Raw genomic sequence first — 27,771 nt, 5'->3', positions numbered from 1 at the left:
CCGCTCCCCCACACCCGACCTTTAAAGCTAGTCGGTTTCAAGAGCCTCTGGAAAGTGTCCGGGACTAAAGAGGTTTTGTTTCCTAAGGAGAGTTTACATGTTTTCAGCACTAAATGCTGAACAGCTCTACCCCCCGCCCGCGCGATGCATGGGTATTAGAGCCCGTAACACGGACTGGGCAGCTCCCTGGCCAAAGGCAGAACTACCCAGTTAGCAGCATTCCTAGGAGATTGTTTTGTCACTCCGATTTGAGCTCCAGCTGGAAATTATAGCAATTCGGAGCAGGACAGGTGTGGAGGGTGCTCACTGTCGCCTCTTCTAGCGGTCTCCGAGTCAAATGTTCCTTCCTCTGGAGATGAAGAGCTCCCCCAGTCCACAACCACCACGGACCAAACTTCACGCATACCACCCAATGGGCTTGGCGACTCCTCCCAGCAGAGGCGGAGCTGGGCGAATGTAAAAAATGGAAGGACTGAGGCAGGAGAAGACCCAGCCTGCCTCCAGCCCATCAAATGGGCTCTGTGAGAAAGAGACTGAAACACAGCACAGGAAGAGGCTGGCGACCATCAAAGCCTGAGGAAGGAGCTGTACAGTTCCATAGACCCTGGAGGGCTGTACTCTCTTCTCTTGCCAGAGCAATGAAGACCCAGCTAGGAAGCTATGCCAGTTCCATCACTATCGCTGTGTGGGCAGCTGTGAGAAAGAACTTCGGGATGCGCCCTTCAGAATAGCTGCACCCCGAAGATTATGATTAAGTCAAAAAGAAAGTTTCGTTCTGGATCTGGTTTAGTGCCCCTCAGCTTCCCATTGTGCAAGAGACTGTTCTGACCCCGAAGAAGTGACTGAGTAGAGAAATGACACAACTGAAGGTCTCTGTCTTTTAACTCTTCAGCGTTTGCCCGCAGACAATCTCTCCTTTGCGTTTTCGGTGGGAGAAAACTTGGAAGAAAGAAAGAACATTTTCTTTGCTGACTCAGAGAGAAATCCTTTTGCTCTTTCCCACTGCAGTCGGTGTCTCCGGAGCTGGGAGGATGGCTGGGGAGCTCTCGTTCAACCTTACCGTGCAGCCCGCAGGAGGAAATGTCAGCAATGCTTTGGTACCAGGGGTGGTACTGAAGACAGACCTCCTGGCCCCTTCCCGGAGCACGGCGATGTTTATCGTCCGCTGTGTGATCCCTTCGCTTTACCTGCTCATCATCACCGTGGGCTTGCTAGGCAACATCACCCTGGTGAAGATCTTCATTTCCAACAGCGCTATGAGAAGCGTGCCCAATATCTTCATCTCCAGCCTGGCCTCCGGAGACCTCTTGCTGCTGGTGACCTGCATGCCGGTGGATGCCTCCAGCTACCTCTTCGACGAATGGATGTTCGGGAAGGTGGGGTGCAAACTGATCCCGGCCATCCAGCTCACCTCGGTGGGCGTGTCCGTCTTCACTCTCACCGCCCTGAGTGCAGACAGGTAAGATGGCAATACGCCTAGAGATCGTGTGTGTGTGTGTGTGTGTGTGAGAGAGAAATTTCTGCTCTACAGGAGCAACTAGCTGCCAGATATTAGTACCAGACCTATTCTGGTACCACGGGGATGCTGGTGCAACAGAATGTTCTATTTTGACATGCCCTTGAATTATATCTTGATTTTGTTGCCCAAAACAGGGACACCCATTTCATCTCCATTCCAAACATACAGAAAAAAACAACAAACAAATTCCCTCACTCTTTCCCCCAGCACATAAAGAGGAAAGGGCTTATTCCTGCATCTCTTTCTGCTAAATGATTTAAAGAGAACCATTCAAGGAATTCAGGGCTACTGGATTGGCTCCATTAACACTTTCAAACTTTTGTAGAGGAATAGCAGATAAAGAAAAATACACTTTCTCTTTCTACCATCCCTCATGTCCTAGTCTGACAATTCTTACTCACAGTGGTAGTGATTATTCATGTGAGTAGCCCTATTGACTCCACTGGGACTGTTCCCAGGTGTAGTATTTACTTGAATAAGGAAGGGATTGCAGGCTCAGGCCCTAAATGACAAATGTGTTGCAAAATAACTGACTGCATCCTTTAAATTATCATTGTCTTTTTTTTTTCCTGTTTTGAACACTTTTCTTCAGCTTCAGATGAAAGTTTTTGAACTCCTTCAGGCAAAGTTCTCACTGACTTCTGTGGGAGTTTTACCTGAGCATGTGCATGTATGACTGGCTTGAAATGTATAACACTGATAAAGGTTTGTGTTGGAAAATGTATCTTTAGCTTTAACACACTTTTTTGTTGTTGTTTTTTGTTTTGTTTTTGTTTTAACTTTTTCCTTCAGGGTATAAAACAATTTTATTTCAGGTTTTCAGCCAGTTTACAAAAGAATCTAATTTCATCTAAGAGCTTGATCCAAAAGCCCCTCAAAGTCAGATTAAGTTTAGTTGGCTTTGAATCAGGCCCTATATTATTACTTTTGTATAAAGCATTCAGTCTATATTCATGTTTTGTATCTTTGACTGCAACTTGTGAACGATCCTTAAAGGGGAATGTAACACTCTGATTTCATCAGTTCAGGAATTTACCTCAAACTGCCTTGTATATGAAAGTGGACATGCAAAATATTCTTTCATTTTTAAAAGTGCTATTGTGATATTCTATATGATATGTAAGAAATGTATTTGCAAATCAGAGATTTGTAAAATCACCAGTGAAATATGGTGGAGGTGGTGTGGTGGTTCAAGTTTCATTTATTTTACTTTTGAGATACAACTTCTGAGTCATCATAAATTCAATATTATTTTACATATAGTTTTGTTTCCTTGTTATATAATAATGCTGAAGTCATGATGACTGCATATATTTTAGTGTTGACATCCTCGAAAACAGCAATACACATGATGTCTTGACTGCATAAAATATTTTTATTACAGGTGGTTCCTTTAACATTTTAGAGGGTTGTCTTGTATTATTGTATATATTATTGTATAGTAAAAATGGGAGTGATTTCCCTGATAAAGCCAAGCATATTATTTGACAACTGTGTTTCTTCTTTTCTTCTGTAGATTATCTTTTAATTTACCGTGGATTTATTCACTTGGTAAATAATTACCAATCTCAATCCATCAGTCTTTACTTACCAAAACCTTCCATAGACTTCAGTTGACTGAGTCGTTATTACTTTTGGACACAGTCCAACTTTCATTAAAGTCAATGAGAGTCTTGCCTTAATGGGAGTTGGAGAGATCTCTTTCAACTCTATCCTGCACTAAGCTCCCATTGAACTAAATGGAAGGCATTCATACTGAAGGAATGCTGGACTGATCTCCAAAGAAGTTACAGGAGCCCCACTGTTTACTACAGTGGTTAGTTTGGTGCATAGTAAACATACTCTTTTCACAGATATCCTTTACAGTACATGTATTTTTTACTACATTGTAACTAAAAGTTTTTCTGGTCTATCATTGCCATGAGAATCAACAGAAAAGACTCAGACAGACCTAAGGAGAGATTTGTGAATTTGTCTTTTTTTAGCTTTAGGAGAAAAAAGGGATCCCTTTGTCCCTTTAAACTTCAGTGGGGTTAAACATACAAAGTAACACATATAAAATATTCAGAATTTTTTTTAACAGTATGCCTACATTTACTGTTTGGATCGTATAAAAGGAGTTGGGAGGAACTGGAATGAGGAGCAAAAGGGAGGGTGTAAATATTCTCATAGTGTAATTAATAGTAATCATAAGTTTGGAAGTTCCTTATGTCAAATGACATGTGCTACAGTAATGGTGATTTCTGAAAATAAAATATTACAAGGGTTGACTTCATAAGTCACCATGGACTGAACACTATGATATTTGAGTATTGAGACTTCTTGTGGATGAGGGTCAATTAATATCCTTGTTTGGATATTACAATGGTAGTCATTGGATATACATCTATTCCAGGGGTCCCCAATGCAGTGCCCATGGGCGCCATGGTGCCCACGGGGGCATCTAAATGTGCCCGCATCCTGGCTGGTGCTGGAGCATCCGCTGAAATGCCACCAAATTTCTGCGTCATTTTGGCGGCGACGCCTCTCGATGACGCCGCTTGTCGCCAACAAATGACATCATCGAAAAGGTGTCGCCACCAAAATGATGCAGAAATTCGGTGGCATTTCGGCAGATGCTCCACCGCCGCCATGGTCCTTTGTCTGGTGCCCGCCACACGAAAATGTTGGGGACCGCTGATCTATTCTAACTGTGCTTTGTATTTCATTTGTCCTTTCTGTTACAAATAAATATTTTCTTCAGAAAACTGGTGACCTGTTCCTTTTAGTGAAACAAATGTGTACCTTGTATCTTGTCCCTTGTAGAATACTGGGCTCCCATGATCTTTCTCCATGTAAACTTCCTGAAGAAATCGTACTGCATGATGATTAGAAACAATTATATCTGCAAAATGCCTAGAAAACAAGTTTCAATGTGTCTGGATTCTGTCATAGAATCATAGAATATCAGGGTTGGAAGGGATCTCAGGAGGTCATCTAGTCCAACCCCCCGCTCAAAGCAGGACCAATCCCCAACTAAACCATCCCAGCCAGGGCTTTGTCAAGCCTGACCTTAAAAACTCTAAGGAGGAGATTCCACTAGTTCCCTAGGTAACCCATTCCAGTGCTTCACCACCCTCCTAGTGAAAAAGGTTCCTAATATCCAACCTAGCACTCTTCCACTTCAACTTGGAGACCATTACTCCTTGTTCTGTCATCTGGGTACCACTGAGAACAGTCTAGATCCATCCTCTTTGGAACCCCTTTTAGGGTAGTTGAGAAGCAACTATCAAATTCCCTCTCATTTTTCTCTTCTGATTAAACAATCTCAGGTTCCCGTTAGCCTCTCCTCATAAGTCATGTGCTCCAGCCCCTAACGCATTTTGCTGCCTCATCCGCTGGACTCTTTCCAATTTTTCCACATCCTTCTTGTAGTGTGGGGTGAACAGGACACACTACTCCAGATGAGGCCTCACCAAAGTTGAATAGAAGGGAATTATCACATCCCTAACTGCTATGGCAATGCCCCTACTTATACAGCCCAATGCTGTAGCTTTCTGGCAACAAGGGCACACTGTTGACTCATATCCAGCTTCTCGTCCACTGTAACCCCTAGTTCTTTTCTGCAGAAACTGCTGCCTAGCCATTCGTCCTAGTCTGTAACAGTGCATGGGATTCTTCTGTCTTAAGTGCAGGACTCTGCACTTGTCCTTGTTGAACTTCATCAGATTTCTTTTGGTCTAATCCTCTAATTTATCTAGGTCCCTCTGTGTTGTATCCATACTCTCCAGTGTATCTACCACTCCTCTCAGTTTAGTGTTATCTGCAAACTTGCTGAGGGTGCAGTCCATGCCATCCCCCAGATCATTAAGGAAGATATTGAACAAAACCGACCCCAGGACTGACCCTTGGAGCACTCCACTTGATATTGGCTGCCAGCTAGACATGGAGTCATTGTTCACTACCCGTTGAGCCCAACGATCTAGTCAGCTTTCTATCCACCTTATAGTCTATTCATCCAGCCCATACTTCTTTAACTTGCTGGCAAGAATACTGTGGGAGACCTTATCAAAAGCTTTGTTAAAATCAAGGAATAACACTTCCACTGCTTTCCCCTCATCCACAGAGCCAGTTATCTTGTCATAGAAGGCAATTAGGTTAGTCAATTAGGTCAGGATAATGGACCAGATTTTCAGGAAGTGTAAATGGAGCTATGCTGATTTATACCAGCTAAAGATTCAGCTCAACGTTTTCAGCTTCCTTTAACGATATCATGGGCTACTGTTTATAGTTCATACTTTTTTGCATGGTCACATTTTTCTAATATTGTGATCAAATACAATTCTGCTGTTTTCTCTAGATTTATTTCTCTTTTTAACAAACACTTAAAGTGCAGAGGGTCAAATGCAAACCTTGTGTAACTCCACTGAAATCAATGGAATTAGACCAAACATAAATTGGGTTTTATCACCATACATACAGAGTGACTTATTCTTCTTGTTTAAAAGCATGACGGAAAGAAAGCACTAATTAGATGGCTTTTAGGATAATTGAGTAATGGTCATGGTTGAAATCAGACTCCACTGAAGTTAATAAGAGTTTTGTCATTGACTACATTAGAGCCAGCATTTTAACTCCTACATTTTAATAGCAAAGCTCCATCATCATTTTGGCCCCAATCCAAAAGCATTTAAGTGCATGCTTACAGTTAAGAGCCTGCTTTAGTGCTTTGCTAGATCAGCACCTTACATCATTATTGAGATTTGAATAGCTCAGCTATCAATACAATATTACTTTTAATCTTCTATGGCTTCAAGTAGCATTTCTTGGAACTATGCATAAGTAGCTGTAGAAATGGAGAGAAAGACAACTACAGTTCTATATAACCTTAAAAATATATGAGTTCAGTTCTGGTTTCTGACTTTATAACAGAAAACAAAATGCTTGTTGAGTCAGTTTATACCTCTATTATTTCTTACATTGTCAGATACCCAATTGAAAAATTAGGATGAGTTCTTTCAGCAGTGGTCTTAAAGTCCCTTACTAGAGTGTGGTGGGCACCAAAATATCCCATAGCACTGGGGTTCTCAAACTGGGGGTCGGGACCCCTCAAGGGGCCATGAGGTTATTACATGGGGGGTCATGAGCTGTCAGCCTCCACCCCAAACTTCGTTTTGCCTTGATACTGTGCAATAACATTACTCATGAAACTAGCACTTTCTGTGGCCTATGTCTCATAAAATGACCTCATGGTCTGGTGTGTATACATATATTTAAGGATACAAACCCAGTACCTGCTATGTCAGAGGTTCTCAGACTTTTGTACTGGTGACCCCTTTCACACAGCAAGCTTCTGAATACCACTTTTATAATGGTGGTAAATGTATGAAAAAGTGTTTTTAATGTATAAGGGAGGTGGTATTCAGAGGCTTGCTGTGTGAAAGGGGTCACCAGTACAAAAGTCTGAGAACCTCTGACATAGCAGGTACTGGGTTTGTATCCTTAAATATTTGCATACACACCAGACCGTGAGGTCATTTTATGAGACATAGGGCACAGAAAATGATAGTTTCATGAGTAATGTCATGTCACAGTATTAGAGTTTGCAGAGCTGAAACATCATTACAAGTAATATTGTCTTATGGACTGTATCCCATAAGTTATGGTACATAAAACATTGATTTTTCATAAGTGGGGAACTAATAGTAAAAGATTTACCTTGACTAGAAGTCTGTGTTCAGAGGTATCCACATTCTCCTAAACAAGCCTGTCTCTCTTAAAAACATGGACTGGAGGCAAAAAGTAATTATTTTCTACACTTTTTTGGTGCTAAACTCCGTTGGCACACTGAGTGTGTGATGGAGGGGTTTAAAGAAATTTAAACCGTCCAACCGGTGTAGTCAACCAAATACTGAGTGCTGTATCTGCCATCCCAACCTCCTTATACCAGGACTGACATCAAGGGTCAAGAAGACAGCAGTCTGCCATCTTGGGTTCTCTTCGTTAACTCAGGAAGGATATTTTAAAAGAAATAGGAAGGAGAGAGACTGAATAAGAGAGGAAAATAAGTGAATTCCTTATCAGTCTCTCTATCTAGGTATTTTTAATGTGCCCAACACTGGGCCTGATTCTGCTCTCACTTACACTGGTAATGCTATGAACTCCAATGGTGTTACTCCGGGTTTACCCTGATATGAGCAGAGAATCAGGCCCTATATCTCCATCCCAATATATTTAGGGAAGGAAAATGGTGCAGCTGGGAATTCCATGTGAAATCTTTCCTTGGCATGAAATAAATTCACACACTCAGATACATCTTAGTGTATTGGCAATGGATAGTTGAATAGGAGACTGAGTTAAAAGTCAAGGGTGGGGTCTTCAAAACTCCCACTGACTTCCATGGGAGCAGAATATGGTCAATGCCAAGCACTTCTGAAGATTGTACTCTAAGTTTGTAAAGCCCTATCTGTTTTCTTCTTAAACAGGCAAGGTTCCTATGGCCCCTGTATTGGATAATCGCCTAATATTAGTCCACTGCACCACACAGGTGGAGGGACGAATTTGAAAGTCATCGAATATCCTGACTGCTCCTACTGTGTCAAATATGTTAAGAGCCCCCCAAAGTTCTCATTTCTTCCCTGTAGTGAAGCAAGTGAAGAGGGTGAGTGGTTAAGTGAATACATATATAGGATACTGGAAAAGTACTTATGTGCATATACCCTAAAAAAACCCTCAGAAATAAAGAAGCAGCAATAAACAGCACACTGAAAGTAACTTGAAAGAAACCAAGAACAGGTTTAAACCAAGGGTAAAATAACAGAAAACATAAAGCCAATCAGACTAAAAAGGGGAAACTGACTCGATTGCATACAGTAGATAGAAAAGGAAAGGGAAGGGAGAAGGAGGAGAAATGCAGTCAGAAGAACTGCATTAGCCTGTTAGTTCCAAGAAGGGAGAACAGGACCCTACAGGTTAATATATTGGATTGGCTTGTTTACTAAGATAATTTCAAGAAAATAGTCCAAGTGATTTTCATATAATAGATCATAAAAATATGATTCAATGTTTGATAAATTGCAACATAGAGAAAACCAAAGGATAAAGGGATGATCCTTTTCCTCTCTTTCTTTTTGTCAGGCCAGTCTTTTATTTGATATTTTATTTAAATTTTCAAACATGTCATGCAAAGTACCTGCAGACTTTCTGAAAGCCAACTGGATTAGATGTGTACTGAAGAACATTTTGCTAGACTTGGAGCAACAAACATTTTCTTTTCATTCATGGATAACATAAACTAGGTGGTGTATTTCCCTTCTTTATGGTTATTTTCTGGCTTAGGACAAAAGAAACTGTTGTACATCTTATGTAGTTGCTCTTTCAAATTTATGTCAAAGGTGCCTAGAGTCTGGTATAGGTGTTTGCTATTCTTTTTTTACATAGGAAAAAATCTTCAGAGCTACATATATGTACTCTGGGTACTAATCGTTACAGTCAGGTAACAAAGTTTCAAGAGATGGAAGGCGAGTAGAATCACAGATAATTAACAGGGCTTGGCAAAAGGTTTGTTAATTGAGTTGGGGGCTGGAGCTCACAGCATATACATGGAATTGTTTCTCTTCAGGTAATGTTCTTTTCGTACAGATCAGGTTTAGCCAACATTTTCTTGGTCTTGTACTTGCCCAGTCCCAAATTGCAATATATATAGTTAGTGGATTCCCATAGGAAAAGCATACGGCAGACATTTCTGTTGAGAATCCTCTCCAACACCCCTGTGCTAGAAAGACTTTTGCTGGAACTGTAGTCCTGATTCAGCAAGATACTTCAGTGGGATTTCTCCCGTGTTTAAAGTTAGGCACATGCTGAAGCACCTTGCTGAACTGGGCCCTTGGTATGTAGGTAGCTTTTTGTTAATTTAGCTAGAAAATAATCCATGTATTTGTAGGAGTCAATGTGTATTTGTAGCAGTCAAAATACCTAAACTAGCTATGCCTGGAAATGCAGGGTTCTTAGGTCACTCACTGTGTTGTGTCAGGGAGGAGGGATGTAGGGCTGGGTCTGGGCCCTTGGCACCACCTCTCCTTGCAAGGTTCACAGATAGGACTAGACTACTACAATAGATCCACGGGATGCCAGTGTGTCAGGTGTCAGTCATACTGTTTTTGGGAACTGTTCTGCCTTGTCATGTGGATGACCTTTGTTCAAGCACCTGCTTGTTGAACAGTATTTACTGACTCTACACCACACCTGGCTGATGGGAGACGCAGTTCACTGCATCACATAATTCTGTGCTTGGCAGACCCTGGGCTGGGAGGATGTCACAAGACACCACATTAATCCATGAGGGAGCTAGGTACTGTACCACCATGATGTTCAAAGGAGGGATGAAACATGGGGCACCAGGTTTGATCCTGATCCCCAGATTTGTATAGGTATTTTCTTGTGGGCTCAGCTCTCTAAAATATACAGTGCTGATCTTCACACATGGCTCTTTTTTTCTAGTTAAAAACTATTTTAGGACATACAAAGCAGCTGGCACGCCCAAAGTAGTCACATCACAAAAGAATAGATATTTACCCAGGCATCAGATTCTAGGATCTTGCTTTGGAATGCAGAGTTCTTCTGCTCAGACATCTTGGTGTCAAGAACTTGAGCTCCATGGAGAGATGCAGATGTATTTTTTGCTAAATCAGTCTAGCAGATGGATATTAACAACTCTAATCAGGAAATGAGAGGGGTTGGAGCTAGTTCTCTGAGAAGATGAAGTTCAATAAAGACAAATGCAAAGTGCTCCACTTAGGAAGGAACAATCAGTTTCACACATACAGAATGGGAAGAGACTGTCTAGGAAGGAGTATGGCAGAAAGAGATCTAGGGGTCATAGTGGACCACAAGCTAAATATGAGTCAACAGTGTGATACTGTTGCAAAAAAAGCAAACGTGATTCTGGGATGCATTAACAGGTGTGTTGTAAACAAGACACAAGAAGTCATTCTTCCGCTCTACTCTGCACTGGTTAGGCCTCAACTGGAGTATTGTGTCCAGTTCTGGGCACCGCATTTCAAGAAAGATGTGGAGAAATTGGAGAGGGTCCAGAGAAGAGCAACAAGAATGATTAAAGGTCTTGAGAACATGACCTATGAAGGAAGGCTGAAAGAATTGGGTTTATTTAGTTTGGAAAAGAGAAGACTGAGAGGGGACATGATAGCAATTTTCAGGTATCTAAAAGGGTGTCATCAGGAGGAGGGAGAAAACTTGTTCACCTTAGCCTCTAATGATAGAACAAGAAGCAATGGGCTTAAACTGCAGCAAGGGAGATTTAGGTTGGACATTAGGAAAAAGTTCCTAACTGTCAGGGTAGTTAAACACTGGAATAAATTGCCTAGGGAGGTTGTGGAATCTCCATCTCTGGAGATATTTAAGAGTAGGTTAGATAAATGTCTATCAGGGATGGTCTAGACAGTATTTGGTCCTGCCATGAGGGCAGGGGACTGGACTCGATGACCTCTCGAGGTCCCTTCCAGTCCTAGAATCTATGAGTCTATGACACAGAGAACTAGGGTCTGGGTCAGAAGAGGTTCTGCAGGGAGATAGCTTACGATGAGTTTTATGTTCTACTGTTATGTAAGTTAACAGTAAAGGCAAACCCCAGAAAAGGGACATTGTGTATTATATGCATTGAATGTATCTTCTCTCTTCAGGTGAAGGTCAGAATGTCGCCAATTTACAGTATGAAAAACCCCAAATCTTCCAGTTTGTTTCTGAGTTTTAACCCTTTCACACAGCTTTACTAAATGTATGGGAGAATTATTCAAGGAAAAAAATCAGTATGAAAATTGATCTTTGGAACAGACTGAGAAATCACCTAACCTGAAACGTTTGCAAGTTAAGTACAAATAATGCAATTCAGATCAAATACAACTTCTCTTTGCTGGTTCTACTCTTTCTTTCTCAATCAGTTTTGTTCAACATGTCCCTCAAGACCATGTGCTGAATGAGCTTCTCTAGTATGCTGAGAAGCCCTTGTTAGCAAATATCCATTTCCTCTAGGTTAAGAACATGGGATGTACTCTATTGGATCATATTGTCAAGATCAGTACTCTGCCCCTAGCAGTGCTCCAAAGTAAAGTGAAAAAGGAAACCTAGTCCACATAGCTCTCTGGGCAATGCTATCCAGAGGGGAAACATTTCTTACTGAGCATACTGAAGATGAGATTTATTTATAGAAAAAATAGTGAATATACTTAGCTCTTATATATATATTTATTTATAGAATAAATAGTGAAGATACTTCGCTCTTGTATTCTTATATATACATTTATATAATAAATAGTGAAGATACTCAGCTCATATATATAAGTATGTTCACTATTTATTCTATAAATAATTACATCTCTACCCCGGTATAACATTGTCCTCAGGAGCCAAAAAATCTTACCGCGTTATACGTGAAACCGCATTAAATCGAACTTGCTTTGAATCCACCGGAGCGCACAGGCCCACCGCCCTCAGAGTGCTGCTTTACTGCGTTATATCTGGATTCATGTTATATTGGATTGCGTTATATCAGGGTAGAGACCAATCTGAGCACAGCCTGGATTGACTACAGGAAAGCCTACGACTCAATGCCGCACACGTGGATCTGTGAATGTCTGGCGCTATACAAAGTCAACAGGACACTAAGGACCTTCGACTCACGAACTCAATGGGCTATGGAAGACAACACTAGAAGTCAACTCAGGCAGCATTGACACAGCTGGCATCAAGTGTGGCAATTACCAAGGTGATTGCCTTGTCCCGCTGTGTAATCTGCTAGGCTTAACCCCCTCAGCCAGATTATCACAGGACTGGATAGGGTAAGGTTAGAAGAGGGAACTACCATCAAGCACCCTCCATCTTACATAGAGATGACATTAAGCTGATAATAGATAGAAATAATTGAGACATCGACTCGTAATCCACGGACGTGGATCATACGTGAGGATATCGAGGGGAGTCATTCGGACCTGGAGAAGTGTGGCTGGATCGGTAGTGAGAGAGGACAGTAGTCAGACTGAGGGGCTGGAATACCAGCGGGAACATAGCAAGACATCAGACCAGCTACAACAGTACTGACGATCCACGTCAATGGAACCAATGATGAGGAGGGCAAGAGGAAAACGCAAATCCAGTATCACCACAGGATAAGACAGGCACTGAAGAGGCCAATCAGTGGGGAAGACAAGATCCCAACGCCTAAATGGATCCGCCCCTGCCGGATTCATCAGATACCCTGCGGCAAGTATATGTGAGTGGCCAAGGAGGACTGGAGGCTGCCGATGTGAACCCGGAAGCTTCTTCACGCCGGGAGATTTCCACCAAGTCCACACCAGGACTGTATACAGGCGGAAAGAGGCGGGCGGGGCTCTGGTGAGCGTCAAGCCACTGTCTGGAGAAACCGGAACATCAGAGTACATCAGTAAGATGGCCCCAAGATGAGCTGCTGAGAGAAATGCCTTGAGGCGCAGCAGACTGGGAGTAAGCACAGCAGCAAGAAGTGTCATGGACAGACAAGACCTGCATGGGATGTTTTACCATCGACAGATAGCTGAGCGTGGTGACATGGGAAATCTACCAGTGGTGGAAAAGGCTGGTCAAAGACAGCACTGAGCATGAATCGTAGCAGCCAGAACAGGCCTAGCACCAGGATCACATTGAAGCAGGGGTCTACCACACCTAGAGAGGACCAAGGTGCCAGACTGTGCAGAGAGGCCTAAACAGAACAGTCCAACTTAGTGGCGAGATGTTAGATAGCCAGGCGGGACAGCATTACACTGAACGGCACAACCAAGTGCGCTGGCATGTTGTCAGAACCATCTGCACACGTTAATGGGCTAGGACCCTCCCAAGACACGATGGGAGATTCCACAGAAGTTGTGGAGAATAGCCAGGGGCAAGTTCTGTCGGGACATTCCAGATCCAGTGGACAGGCAGGGTACTGGCCAATCAACCAACTCAGGTAATAGACAGGACCGAAGACCAGGCGGTCGGTGATAGTATAGCAGTGCCAAGTGACGAGCAACATCAGGAGAGGATATGGGAAGCTGGAAGAAGTCAGGCCTGAGAAGGGAACTCGAGGAGGAATGTGCGAAAGTGAAGGCCAAAGTGTCCCATGAGTGGTAGGAGCACTCGTCTGTGCTCCTCAAGCTGGATAGTGACTGTGGCTCAACAGATCCAGGCACAACATCAGAGCTCTCCTGTCCGGAAGAGTGCAAGTGCTAGTTAACAGCTAAGATACTGCGCAGAACCCTCAAACTCCCAGGTCTCTGGTAGAGGACCCGAGGCTGAGGAAGACCCATACCACCCATAGGGGTGAGAGGGGAATTTTCTTTTTTTTTTTATGAGAGAAGTATCTTCACTATCTGTAAATAAATATATATATATATACGCACACATAGAGTGATTGATTTTTATATATATCTTACTCAAAATGTATATTTATGTTGCATATTGCTTTAGATTGCAGAATTGCATCAGGAACAGAATATTTCTAATGTGTGTTTTGTTATAGAAACATCCGTTCTTTCAGGCTTTATGGTTTTGGGGGGGTTAATTTTTTTGTATATCATTTTTTATTTTTCCTCCTCTGTCTGTGTCTTCATTTTGTGCGTGTGTTGTTCCTTTTGTATTATTCATTGTTTTTTCCACATTAATATTCTACCTTTTGTTTTATTTTTCAATACTTCATTTACACATTCAGCTCTTTAATTGTGTATTTTTGCTTTCTCTCCTTACCTTCTTTATTTTTGTTAAAAGCACTTTTGTGTCTTTGATCCTTTTATTAAGTACAATAAACAAATACATAAAAATCTAAGTGGATGTTTCTGTGTTGCTACAATGCAAAGCTTCTGCAGAAGATGCAAATGAAATGGAATCAGATATGCTGAAAAGCGGAGAATGAGGCAACTGGTATGGAACAGCTGAAAAGGCGGATGAGGCAACAGTTTCCTTTTATTCAGGATTTTAAAATGTAAGGCCAGATCCTGAGCTGCTGTAAATGGACACGACTCTGACGTCAACAGAGCTGTGCTCATTTCCACTGCCTGAGTATTGGCCATAACATTTCTGAAAATTAGGGTGACGTGTTATCCTATAGCTGCTCTTTAGTTATTCTGCCCATCACTGGCACAGGCTATTTCTGAATTTAGAAAGGAAATGTGGGGAATGGTTTTATGACAGTTATAGTTTTAAAAGGGTAAACTGTAATTGAACAGATTTTACACCATAGGCTTCTGCCTCTAGACATTTATGCTTCCGTGCAACAAATACATTTTATTGACCTTCTCCTCTGGTAGTGGTACCTTTAGGAGATGAAAATTGATTTTCTTTATTCAGGTATGTGCAGAGCAATAGTGTGCTTCTTGATCCCCTGCCTAAGGATGTGCAGTAGCAATAGCTATACAGTATATGATATCAAGATGGGTATATATACGCACCTTGAAATGATGTTTATATAAATTATGTATTAGTGTATTATAAACAGACTATGTTGAGGGATAGCTTAGTGGTTTGAGCACTAGCCTGCTAAATTCAGGGTTGTAAGTTCAATCTTTAAGGGGGCCACTTAGGGATCTGGTGCAAAACCACTCCTTGGTCCTGCTTGTGAAGGCAGGGGGCTGGACTCAATGACCTTTCAGAGTCCCTTCCAGTTCTAGGAGATAGGTATATCTCCATTTTTTTTTAAAAGTTGTTTCACTGTCCCAGTTTTGTGAAACCAACCTGTTCCAATATACTGGGAAGTTTTTGGAAATCATTAGTTCACTGAGGACCTTGACTTCAATGGGCTTTGGATCAGGCCCATAGTGAGGGCAAGGGGGAGAGGAATAAAACCCCAAATGCTTCACTTCTTTCAAATGCCTTGCCCGTTCAAACCTCCAGGAGACAAGACTCATAGGAGCCAAAAAGTTTTATAGCCTGATCTTCTAGTCTATTACTAGACTAGACAGGAGTGTAAAATGTGTCATGGAATGAAGAATCAGGCCCTTAGTTTTTGCTGTTTTCGCAGCCACTGCTAGCCTTTCTGACCATGTTCCATATTGAACTGAATCTGTTATGGAACATTAAGTTGTATAAAAGGTGCCCATCAGTGAATTTTTGGAGGCGTGTATATGCTTAAATATCATTAAAATAGAGAATATTGAAAATTCTCCATTAATTCTTTCACCATCACCCTCCTCAGGAATAGGCTTGAGCAAATAGATAAAGATGTCTTTTATCAGTCAGTGAGTGAAAGGCTGTGCAATACCAGCTAAATGGATTCAGGCCAGTGGCAGTAAGAAGCTATGGCTCTCCATGGATCAGAGTTGGCCTCTTGCTGCAAGGGTCTGTTAGCCTGTAAGAAGTACACTAGGTTTATTTTAGATGAGAGGTGGAGGCAGAGGCAAGAGAAAAAGAAAAGGCAGAGAAATGTTCCCATCTTTCTGTGAAACTCCAGATATGGGGGGCAGGGGGGAGTTTGAGTAGGATAGAATTGTACTTCCCACCTGCAAGGTGATCATATTTTCAAAATCAAAGACAGGGAAATTTTTAAGGTGACACCTTTTAGGGTGGAGAAATCATCATACCAAAGACAAGAGTATCATTTTAAAAAGTGTCATACTAGGCTATTGCTATTGCTAGTTTTGGGCTCAACAGGACCAATTTCTTGGAGTGGCAGAATTTGTTTCCCCAGAAACTTATCATGAAACACTGAACACATGTCATTGACATTCGCTTTGAGCATATGAACAGTTTTAATCATGTCTTCACTCACCCATTCAATTTCCCTTCACTCCTAATGCTTATCATCACATTGAATGATCATTCCACTGGTAAATGCAGAACCAGTTCTACTCAGCAAAGGGATTTGTCTTGAACAAGCATTTTATATTTGTTAAAAAACAAACAGCACCAAATGGATAGACTGATTCTATGAAAAACTAGGAAATTGCAGGTGTCCTGAAAGAACTTCCCAGGACACTAGACCATCATATGAATAAGGTCATTTTCTCCAGTACTGAATAGTCAAATTCTGCTCATCTTACTCAGGCAAATAGACTCATTAAGTCAATGCAGCTGCTCATGTAATGAAAGCAGGATTTGTTTTAGAGGGTTTACTTTTCACCCTCCTGGTATAAAATTTCTTTGCATGATCTACTACTGGACACTGATTCTTTGTAAGAAGTGCTGCATTACAACACCTTAATTCTGTATTTAGACTCCTGATGACCATTTATATTGTCAAGCTAAACAATGTCTTCTTATATTTCAAACCTAACATAATCACACTCAAAGTAAAATGCCAGTAGAGAGATGAGCATGGCAGATGGCATTTTGGGGGATTACCTGTGGGCTAAGCACTGGCCCTGTTATCTTAAAATGGAAGCTATGTGGCTAAGTCAGTTGTACCAGAAAACTTCCCCAATAGCTGTAAAACATAATCCAATACAAATCACAGTAATATGACAACAATTTGCAATAATCAGCTTTAAATTACATCTCAGTGATCAACACCTTTTCTTTTCAAGTCAATAGTTGGCCCCATTAACATCTCTGAAATTCTCAGATAAACTCAATCTGCATTTCAATCTGTTTCAAAAGCAGCAGGAATGCAATGTAATCAGATATAACTTCTGCATCATCTATGTTTTCACAAATGCCTTCAAACTGCAAAAACATTTACTCTTTTCATAACTGGGGGATCCAGCTGTCTCTATAACTGCAGGACAGTATTGGCGCTTGCCTTTATAGAAATGAATAAATTTGTAACATCTTAATCTGGGCTAGAGATCCTCAGCTGTTATAAAGAGGCATAGCCCCAATGACATCAATGAAATTAGGGAGACAAGGGGGGAGTGGTGATATCTTCTGAGCTTGTCTTTCACCAACAGAAGTTGGTCCAAAAAAAGATATTACCTCACACACTGCCTCTAAAATCCTGGAACCAACATGGCTAAAACATCACTACAAACAACAAATGAAGTTATGCTGATTTACACCAGCTGAGGATGTGGTGTGTTAGCACTGTGTGTATGTAAGTCGTGAGAGCCTATATGTCCCATTTACACAGGACATTGCACGTAACTGTTTGACTTTTCTACAAGAGCTTACTTATATGGTCCACGGCATTGTTAATAAAAGTAAAGGAAATCCCTGTAGTTCCATATTCCTGGAGATTATTAATGATGATTCTTTGTGAAGAGCTTGAAGGGATTTTCTTTTGTAAGGTACAGACAAATGGTTGTCATTACACTTCTCAGACTGCTGTTGAACAGTTTGTGTGGATGGAGCTTGTCTCTAAAACATAACCCTGAACTGGAAGTTTCTGATGTGAGGATCACTCTCCTTTGACTACTTCGTTGGTCCTCGTTTCAACTGATTTCTGTGCAGATTACATGGTGTAGTTTTAAGGCCCTAATCCTGCACAGTAAAACATCCCTTGACTTCAAAGGTGCAGGATAAAGGCCTAAGCAAATAAGTCATCTCAGTGTTAGAAGTATTGAGAAAATCTCGCATCATGTTTTGGACAAGGCTGCTTGTTAGTGCTGCAGGGCCATGAGACAGATCTCCCTGGTGGCCAGGGCCGACTCTACAGTTTTCATCTCCCCAAGCAGCGCACCAAATTGCCGCCATGGGGGCGGGGGCAGTCCGTGTGCCCTTAGGGCGGCAGGCATGTTTGCGGGCGGTGGCAATTTGGCGGCAGCTTCTATGTTTAGCTGAAGCCGCCCCGGACAGCTAAACATAGAAGCTGCTGCCAAATTGCCCTCACCGCGGAAATGCACCTGCCGCCCTAAGGGCACACGGACTGCCCCTGCCCCCCACGGCAGCAAATCAGTGCACTGCTTGGGGGCAAAACAACAGGGACTGCCACCCCTTGCAGAATGCCGCCCCAAGCACCTGCTTGGAATGCTGGTGCCTGAAGCTGGCCCTGCTGGTGGCAAACAGACAAGGAAAGAAACACTGCAAATTTGCAGAAAAGCAAAAGGGATATTTCGGTTTTGTCATTGTGGTTGCTACCTTGAAAACTGCTTTTCCTCATGGCTGACAAGCTGCCTGAAAGTGGTGGATTTGATGGCTTTGTAAGAGAAAAACCTAGTCCAGCTGTGAAGCTATACCCAAAAGGCATTTAGACATGCTTTATTTCAGGGTACAAGTGTGTGTGGCAGGAAGTGGACTCAGTGTAGTGTAGAGCAGACCAGCAGTGGTCAGGAAGTGGTGGTATAGCTGTGAGGACTAGAGACTTCTTTTTTCTTGCTACTTTCCTATTCCGGTTTAGCAACTTTTAAAGCCTTCTTCCAAAACTCATGATTATACTCCTGGCGGTCATGAAAATTGTTATAAGTTCTGCTGATATCCAGTCCATGTTCTGAGTCTTTGGCCACCCCCTCGATCATCTTCCATCCACAATTAATTAAAAAGGCCATCCTACCAACATAACTCTCAGGTCTCCACTGGACATAGCCATACTAACATAGCTTCACCTCCCTCAAATTGTCTTCAGTTGGGGCAACCTGCATTAGGCCTCTCACAGCCTCATTTCATTTTCTATCATGGAACTGACCATTTTGACAGCTTCATTTCCATGGTGGAGAGCATACTGATTTCTTTTCTTGTTGCTGGCCAAGTCTCTGTTCCATACATTAGGATGGGTTGAATTGCAGTTTTATACACTTTAGCTTTGAACTTTGTTGGTATCTTTTTATCACAAAAAACTGGGGGCATCTCTCACCATTTGCACCAAGCAGCTTTGGTATGATCTCAGGCATCACCCAGGAAGGTACCATTGTCAGCAACCATTGATCCTAGGTAATTAAATTATTTCACTTTAATCTCTTTTCTTGTAATATCCTTTATGGCAGGTCCTCCTCCATCAGTTGTTACAGCCTCAGTCTTACCAACATTCACTCTAAACTATGTTGTCACTGTTCAAAGTTGGTTGCAGGATCTCACAGTCTTCTGCATATATCACTAAGTCATCAGCAAATAGCATATTCCAAGGTGACTCCCTTCATATATTCTCACTTATCACATCCAAGACAACAAAAATGAAAAAGGTCTCAACACTGACCTTGATGCAGGCCAACATTTACTGGAAATTCTCAGTTGTAGCAATGTTTGGTTTTGATTATGGTAGTCACTCCATCATAAATATCCTAAAAAAGAAGCACATATCCTTCCAGCACAGCTTTCTGTCACAAAGTCTGCCAAACTAATTCTTGTGGTACATGATCATACACCATCTCCAAGTCCATAAAGACCTCACTCAGTTGCTATCTCTTTTCTCTGAACTTGAGTACTCATAGAGCAAATATGGCATAAATCCATTCTGACCCTTCCAAATTTCAATCATTTCATGAAGACACTTTTCAGTAACCTCCCATACTTTCATAGCACTGGAAAAGGACTGAACACTAGGCTAAATTCTGCACTTGGATTCATGGGAGTCCCAAATGCACATCCAAACACTGAATTTGGTTAATTGTTTTAAAAAATATTTTCCCCAACCAGCTTCAATGAGAACGATGAAGTTACTGGGGGAAGAGAAGGAAAATAGTCAGAAGGAAGTGAAACATTTCTTAGCATTCAGATCTACTCCCAGTACCAGAGTCATATTTTGATAATATCTGAACTTTCATATGTCTTCCTGTGCATGCATATGCTGTAGGCAGGAAGGAAAGGGTACAATACTGAAAACAGCGCAAGCAGAGGGTACTCAGCAAGCTTCAGGTTCTCAAAGGTATTTAGGTGCCTAAATACTTTAGAGGCTGGAGGTCTCAGCCCCTTGAATGACATTAGTGCAGTCACAGAAGTACAAACATTGAGAATGGTACTTTGCTGTTTCATTCATAAAATGAATATTTATAGTAAATTATTGTCCTGATTCATGGCATTTTATTATTTAAAAGAGACAAATCACAAGAATGCTCTTTCCCACAGTATTAGGTGCAATGGAAGATGACAGTATCTAGCACTTGAGTGGCTTTTTCTCTCTTGAAGCAGTAATTATATCAGTTTTTTTAAAATAATCATCACAGATGATATAATCAATGTTAGGGTTTGAGACCATGTGACTCCAACAAAAATTTCTTTCAAAAAATCTTTCATTCGATCACTAAGACATTTAGTTTGTGTGTTGAGGGGGTGAGGGGTGAGGACAACGGAGGGAGTTTCTTCCATGCCAACAATAAGAAGCTCTGTAACATATCCACTAGGCAGGTTCAGATATTCGCAGTGGAAGCTTCAAATGAGTGTGTGAATGTATTTATAAGCAGAATGCCTAAGCTTCAGAGAAAGGAAATTTATTATAAAAATATTTCCTACAATGAAGCACCCTTGTCATTGGTGGTAATGTTAGAGAAGGGGGCAGATAGAATTTTAGGGAAGACTTTTAATTAAAACTGAAGACTCACTTGTAATAACTACATGACCCAACTGGCAATGTACAATGCATTGGGTTCATCAAAGAGGTTAATGGGAACTTGGCTTTCCTTGCTAATTTAAATAAATAACATTCCTTACTTAGGTTTACTTCCAAATGTTAATAAAGCCTAGCCAAATTTGTCAAATTTGTTTATAGAAATCTAGCAGCTTATAGATTTCAGAGTGTTCTATTATCTACATCTGTGCCAATTTTGTACAAATAGAGAAGCTGCATAATTACCTTTAATTAATGTCAGAATGCATCATTTATGTTTGATTTCATCTGTAGTCTATTACTTACCATTTCCTATGCCATGTCTCTTCATAGGTATAAACAATGGGCCAGATTCTGCAACATGTTGAATGCCTCCTGACAGGTGCTGAGTTCTACTCCCACTAACTTCAGCTGGAGATCAGGGCACTCTGCACCTCACAGGATTGAGCCCTAAGACAAGGAGTGAAGAATAATGTGTCTCTTTGAAAATGCCTGGGGAATTTAACTAGACAGGACACACTGATGAAATTTTGCAGCCTGATCACCCTTATTCTTCAGAACTGAAGCCAGGGGTTCTTTTGTTACCACAAGTGATCACTAACTTTATGTCTCATCTTAAAGAGGACACCACCAACAGCACAGTACCCTCTAACACTGACTCAGTGATGGCTCAAGTGAAAGTGTGCCATTCACTGAATCACCAACATCAATTTCTGGTTCAGGCCTAACACTGCTTAACTGATGAGAGCTCACAAGACCATAGTCCCAGGTGGTGTGGCTGCAGCTATAATAATTCAATGTCCTGTCATGAAAGAGAGAGAGAGGGAAAGAGGTAGAGAACTGATTTTCTTAATACAATACATGGTTTTCACAGAAAAAAATGTAATGTTTTTTAAAAAATTGGCAGATGTAATGACCCAGTGTCTGCTCAATCAAATCATAAAATGAAACATATCATTTGTCTTCATATAATGAAATCAAGGAAGAAAGAACTAAGAAAGATACTGTTGACTAATAAGGTCACAATTTGTGTTTGGAAGTCTTCATGTTCTGCACAGAATTTTGCTGTCTCCATCACGATAGCATGAAAGATTTCCATTAAGCCTGATGCCCAGACCCTCAAAGGTATCCCACTGAAGTTAGGAGCTTCAAAACCTTTGACAATTTGTGACTCAGGTTAATGGAAATCCTTTGTGCTATCAAGATGGAGACAGAAAAATTCTGTATAGAACAAGAAGGTTTCCAAACACAGGAGTTGCCTCAGGAAACACTGTGCCCCAGAAACTTTCCTCTGATGAACAGTAGCTCCAGTGCTTCTCTCTTGCATTGGCTTAGGAATCTGCTGCAGCACTATATAGATTGTAAGCTCTGCAGGGCAGACAGTGTCTACTATTTTGTTTGTTAAGTGAGTGTAGCACAATGAGAACTTACTCTTGATTGGCCCTTAGGCATTACCATAATAAACATGATTAATAAAATAATAATAATACATGGCATAACATACTCCTCCCTGGATTTCCAGCCAGTTCTGAAGGTTGGCACATAGGGGAGGGGAGACATCTCTCAACCTCTCCTCCACTCACTCACAGTGCAGGACATTGGATGTTTAGCTCCTGCTTTCCCTTCTGTGCCTAGGTCTGCAGTTTAGGGACATCTAATGCAGCCATGTGATGCTGGGTGCTAGAATAATAGGGGACCCCTCCCCACCCCTTCTGCTGGGGGGAACAGGGTCAGAGCATGGGGGCTTGCCCCACTCCACCTTCCCGGTGCTCTTGCTGGGGGGAGAGCATGGTCAGGGTGCAGGGTCTTCCCCTGCTTCCCGGCAGGAGTGCTGGACAGGCAGGCGGAGTGGGGCAAGCCCCGGGGCCCTGATCTCTCTCCCCCCATAGCAGGAACACTGGTTTGCTGAGCTGGTTGGGGTGCAGGGGAGCCCATTTTTCCAGGGCCTCACAATTGGCTGGGACCCCAGGCATGAGACCCCTTGGCAGGGGCGGCCTCATGCCCCAGCACGCCAAGTTCCTGCTTGGGGCATCATACTGTGGGGGGCGCTCTGCCAGTTGCTCTGTGGAGCCGTGGGACCAGCAGACCCTCTGCAGGCATGCCTGCGGGAGGTCCACTGGAGCCGCGGGACCGGTGACCAGCAGAGCGCCCCCCCACGGCATGCCGCCGTACTTGGGGCGGCAAAATGTCTAGATCTGCCACTGGATCACAGCATAACTTCACTCTACTCCCTTGTGTGGCTGAGTTAGATGCAGCCACAAACCAGCCCTTGGTGTCCACTTAGCTATATGTTGACTTCTGCTTAGAGCTGAGTGGGAAACATTTTTCCCATCCTGTGAGAATTTTCAAGAGTTTTTTAAAAAAAAATTCTGATCCTGAATTGGGACAAATTCAAAATGTCAAAAACTAAAAATCTGGAAAAAAAATCAGTTTGGGTCAATCAAACCATTTCATTTCAATAATTTCTGAAGTTTTGTTTTGCTTTTGAAGATTTGTTATTTCTTAATTTTTTTACTATAATTAACTTAAGGTTGTTATGAACCAGAAAACTAGATTTTTTCATTTTGATAATGTAGAACTAAAACATTTCAACAAGTTCAAAATGTGTTGTTTTTTCAAAAATGTTTGAGTTGAGAAATTTATTCAAACCAACCCTTTCCAGCCAAAAAATTTAGTTTTGATGAACTAGTTTTGTGAAAAACAATCCTGACCAGCTGTCTTTCTCTTTCTTTTATTTTACTTTACTGTGGAATGATATTCCTGTTCTTTTATAAGTGCTTGCCTTTTGTATCCTATACTGTTTGTTAATTTATCAATCCTGGCAAAAGTAATATACATTACTAAATATAGTATACTGTAGTAAAAATAGATTATATGTAAATCTTGACACATCACATCAGAAAAATTGAAGTGTTACATGTTACTTTAATCAAAGGCTTGTATTGCCTTTTTGCATCAGACATAGAATGTTTATTATTATTATTATTAATTAATTATTTTTGCCCCTCTCCAGGTACAAAGCAATTGTAAATCCCATGGATATCCAAACATCAAACGCAGTTCTGTGGACGTGTTTTAAAGTTTTTGCCATCTGGATCATCTCCATGATGTTAGCAGTTCCTGAAGCAGTTTTCTCTGAAGTGGCCCACATCAATGGCACAGATAATGTCAGTTTCAGGGCATGCATACCGTATCCCAAGACAGATGACATGCACCCGAAGATCCACTCTGTGCTGATATTCTTAGTATATTTCCTTATCCCTCTCACTATCATTAGTATCTACTACTATCATATTGCCAAGACTTTAATTAAGAGTGCACACAATATCCCTGGAGAATATAGTGAGCATTCTAAAAGACAGGTAAGCTATTTGCAGTGCACTTGTATGGTGAAAGATTTGTCTGCTGTACACATTTTAAAATAAAAGCGCAAAAGCTATAATATAGCTAGTATAGGCCTAGGATTATATTAAAATTTTCATAGGCATGGACCCAGGTCTAGCATTACCTCAAAAAACTCCCTGTTTTAAATCTTATTTTACAACAGCTCTAAGACTAGTTTGGAATGAGTATTTTTACTCTGTTACATAAGAAATACAAAGAAAAACAAGCCGAAGAGTGTGTTTATTTCTTTTCTGTCTTAGCCTTTTAGTAAGAAACAAAAATGATTCAACTGATGATATTAATTACTATTTATACTGATGTACGGTATTGGTGACTTGAGTATTTGCATGTGTTGTTGATTTAGCAATCACTTTTGTATACATTAAGAAACAGCATTTGCTGGGGCAACCAATTGTAGCTTTCTCACCTCTATATACTCATCTCTTCCTGAAAGAAGTCCAGTGCATTACAGATTAATCTGTGGAAACAGACGATAAAGGGCCAGAGTCATCAAAGATGTAAAAAAACCTTGCGACTGGAAACTAAGTATTGAAATACATCAGAAAAGGCAATTCTTGTAGGACATCTAGTCTAGCTGAAACCATGAAGTACTGAAATCCCTTGAGAAAACTTGTAGTTGTAAAGGTTTCTCGTTGTTTCTAGAACAATATGGCTTGGATAAGCAGTCAAATTCTGGGGGTATTTCTTTGACTAGAAATGCTGAATCTACCAAGATTCTCCACAATCCAAATTTAGTAGTACCAGCCTTCTTGGCATCCTCTATATTACAATATGCTACAAATCTTTGAGACAGAGCATTTTAACAGCCAACTCAAATTGGTGTGACATATCAGCAAGCCATATCAGAAGCCGACTCATCAATGTAAATGACGCAACAGTTTTACTGTTCAATAAAGTAAATCTTTCTGAGGGAAAGTGCCTCAAAATCATACATCCACTTTACAGCAGCTTAGATTGCTTAATAAAAGACCAATGCTGATGAAAAGAATGAGGTAGGCTATTTGCTGCCATATTTTAGCCTGTTACCTGTTCACCCCCTGATAAGAAAGAACATTTTTTTAGATGGCAAATCATTTAACAGAATAATGATGAAAACATTTTCTGGTGTCCTCTCTACTCAACATTTTGTTCCTATTCTAGCCTGTTTCTTATTAAAAACACACACTTACCAGCACTGCATGGACCATTTTCTTATTCTGTGAAATATAAAGAGTCATTTGTCTGACCTCAGTGAAAGTAAAGCTAATTTACATCACATTTCCGAAACTGTTAGAGATTCTTTAAAAAACAAAACAGATTTTTGCTTTCATTATTTGTTGAGTTTATCTATTAGATTAAAAAGGGGAGGACAGCCTGACCAATGTACATATTACTTGACAAATGGTAAAGGATTCAGCTTCCTGATGCCAACCAGAGTTTCTCTAGGAAAGAGCACAGACGGGGAACATATGTATCTTATATTTTCTGCTATCTTTGCAATTTACAGCAATGAACAATGAATGCAAAATGGGTGTAAAATCCTGCAAGATCAGAATGGTAGCATTTATAGCCAATTTCCAACTCACTTTGCACAAGTGTACATGGTTGCACAAGGGTAAGGCAGTGGAGAATCAGGCCGAGTAGAAGCAGGAAGAGATCCATAGTCCTAAAGTGTGTGCCCCTCATGGCACAAACTTTGCAGAGACAGAAAACAGCCTGCTCTTTATGGCTGTGGGAAACCTACTGGTTTGGGTTTGGATGGGTAGTGGTGAACTATATTTACTGGTTTAGTTAACAGGGTTTTGGAACCCTCCAACACCCCCAAGTTCATTTGAGTTTTTCTAGTAAAAAATGCAGCCAGAAAGCATGAATCCTCTGCATAAGCCCTCCTCCCCACAGCAGGCCCTGGCTCTTCCTACAGTGGAGGGAACACACAGTGGCTTTCTATCTTCACTGTCTTTAGGGGTTGACCATCTGGCCTGTTCCCTCCATCCTGTTTTTTGTGAGGACCAGTATGTAGGCCATATTCCCCCACATTTAGCCCTGTAAATGTCTTTGGAGGAACAGGTGGGCTGCAATTCCCACTATCCTACAGCAATGCAATTGGGAACTGCTTCTCTAGTGTTACTTTGGATGCTTTGCCAAACCCTTTACCTCAGTCTGTATCTGAGACACCACTGTGTTCTAAGAGCATCTGTTCTGGGGATTTCCTAAGAGAATGGTACAAACTGTGGCATTTCAACCTCAGAGGGAAATAATGGGATGTAAGTACCATTGCAGAACTAAAACTCCATGCATCAGACTAATAATGTCTCTGAATTTCAAACCTTTTTTCAAATTAGCCAAGTGTTGAGATATATTCCAAAGGAAACTATTTTACCAGCTTACTATGGTGACTGAAAGACAATGTATACTTGGAATCTAAGTCCATCTTGGTGTACTTATCTATGTAACAAACCCAAATATAAAGGCCAGTCTATCTACTGTAGCTGCCAGCAGCTAAGGATTGGTTTATGAAAATGAACTGTAAATGAGAAATGAAAGCAAATGAGATAGCAAAAGTAATTTAGCCCTTAAAGGGAGTAATTTTACTGATCTTATCTGAATTCATTGTTGGAGTTATTGTAGTGAAATGTCACACGTTTTAATTAAGTCTGTTATATGGATTAGTTCTATTCTGTGTTGTTAATTTGGGTTCTGTTGATTTATCATTTTAGATGGAAACTCGAAAGCGTCTGGCAAAAATTGTTCTGGTCTTCGTTGGCTGTTTTGCCATCTGCTGGTTCCCTAATCATGTATTGTACATGTACCGGTCCTTTAATTACAGTGAGATCGACCCATCGCTAGGACATATGATCATTACCTTAGTGGCCCGAGTATTGAGTTTCTGCAACTCCTGCGTCAACCCATTTGCACTGTATTTTCTGAGTGAGAGCTTTAGGAGACATTTCAACAGTCAACTTTGCTGCGGGAGGAAATCTCATCGAGAGAAATCCACCAGTTATCTGCTCAGCTCCTCTGCCATACGAATGACTTCTCTGAAAAGCAATGCGAAGAACACCGTGACTACCTTGACTCTACTGAATGGGCACAACCTAAAACAGGAAATGTCATTATGATTTCATCAGTGTAGCACTTTACCTGGGAACAAATCTGGGCCTTTATTTCACAGCCATGTCAATAGCTTAAGATGCTTTCACTAGTCCTTGAAACAGAGTCCTTGAAACAGTCTCTCAGTTCGAGACTATTGCATATCTAACTTCTAATTACTTTCAAACAGAAATGAATGATATTACTGAGTGAGAAAAGAAGAATGAGTGTTTCTAAGACTATTTGTTAAGGGGCACAATTCTGTACACTTAATATACAGAGTAACAAAGGTATGGTATTAATAGTGGTATAACTGATCTGATATTATTTAAAGAAGAATATTGATTCACTTAGCTGAACAATTTATGGT

General features: G+C 41.1%; 1 protein-coding gene across 1 annotated transcript; it reads left to right on the top strand.

Moving 5' to 3' along the window:
• The first annotated feature begins 431 nt into the window (after positions 1-431).
• Positions 432-27,687, top strand: NMBR (neuromedin B receptor). The gene is made up of 3 exons (XM_032795063.2): positions 432-1,459; positions 23,941-24,289; positions 27,029-27,687. Exons 1-3 carry the CDS (start codon positions 1,032-1,034, stop codon positions 27,428-27,430), a joined length of 1,179 nt encoding a protein of 392 aa, XP_032650954.1. The 5' UTR covers positions 432-1,031; the 3' UTR covers positions 27,431-27,687.
• Positions 27,688-27,771: the final 84 nt, after the last annotated feature.

This window comes from Chelonoidis abingdonii, chromosome 3 (assembly GCF_003597395.2).
Source record: "Chelonoidis abingdonii isolate Lonesome George chromosome 3, CheloAbing_2.0, whole genome shotgun sequence".
Lineage (NCBI taxonomy): Eukaryota > Metazoa > Chordata > Testudines > Testudinidae > Chelonoidis > Chelonoidis abingdonii.
This window is presented reverse-complemented; position numbering and strand designations above follow the sequence as displayed.

Bases quoted from the DNA above. Each gene is read 5' to 3' on its own strand.
- NMBR (XM_032795063.2), top strand. From the start codon at position 1,032: ATGGCTGGGGAGCTCTCGTTCAACCTTACCGTGCAGCCCGCAGGAGGA. The intron at 1,460-23,940 runs GTAAGATGGCAA...GCCCCTCTCCAG, and splicing joins ACCGCCCTGAGTGCAGACAG to GTACAAAGCAATTGTAAATC. The intron at 24,290-27,028 runs GTAAGCTATTTG...TTATCATTTTAG, and splicing joins GTGAGCATTCTAAAAGACAG to ATGGAAACTCGAAAGCGTCT.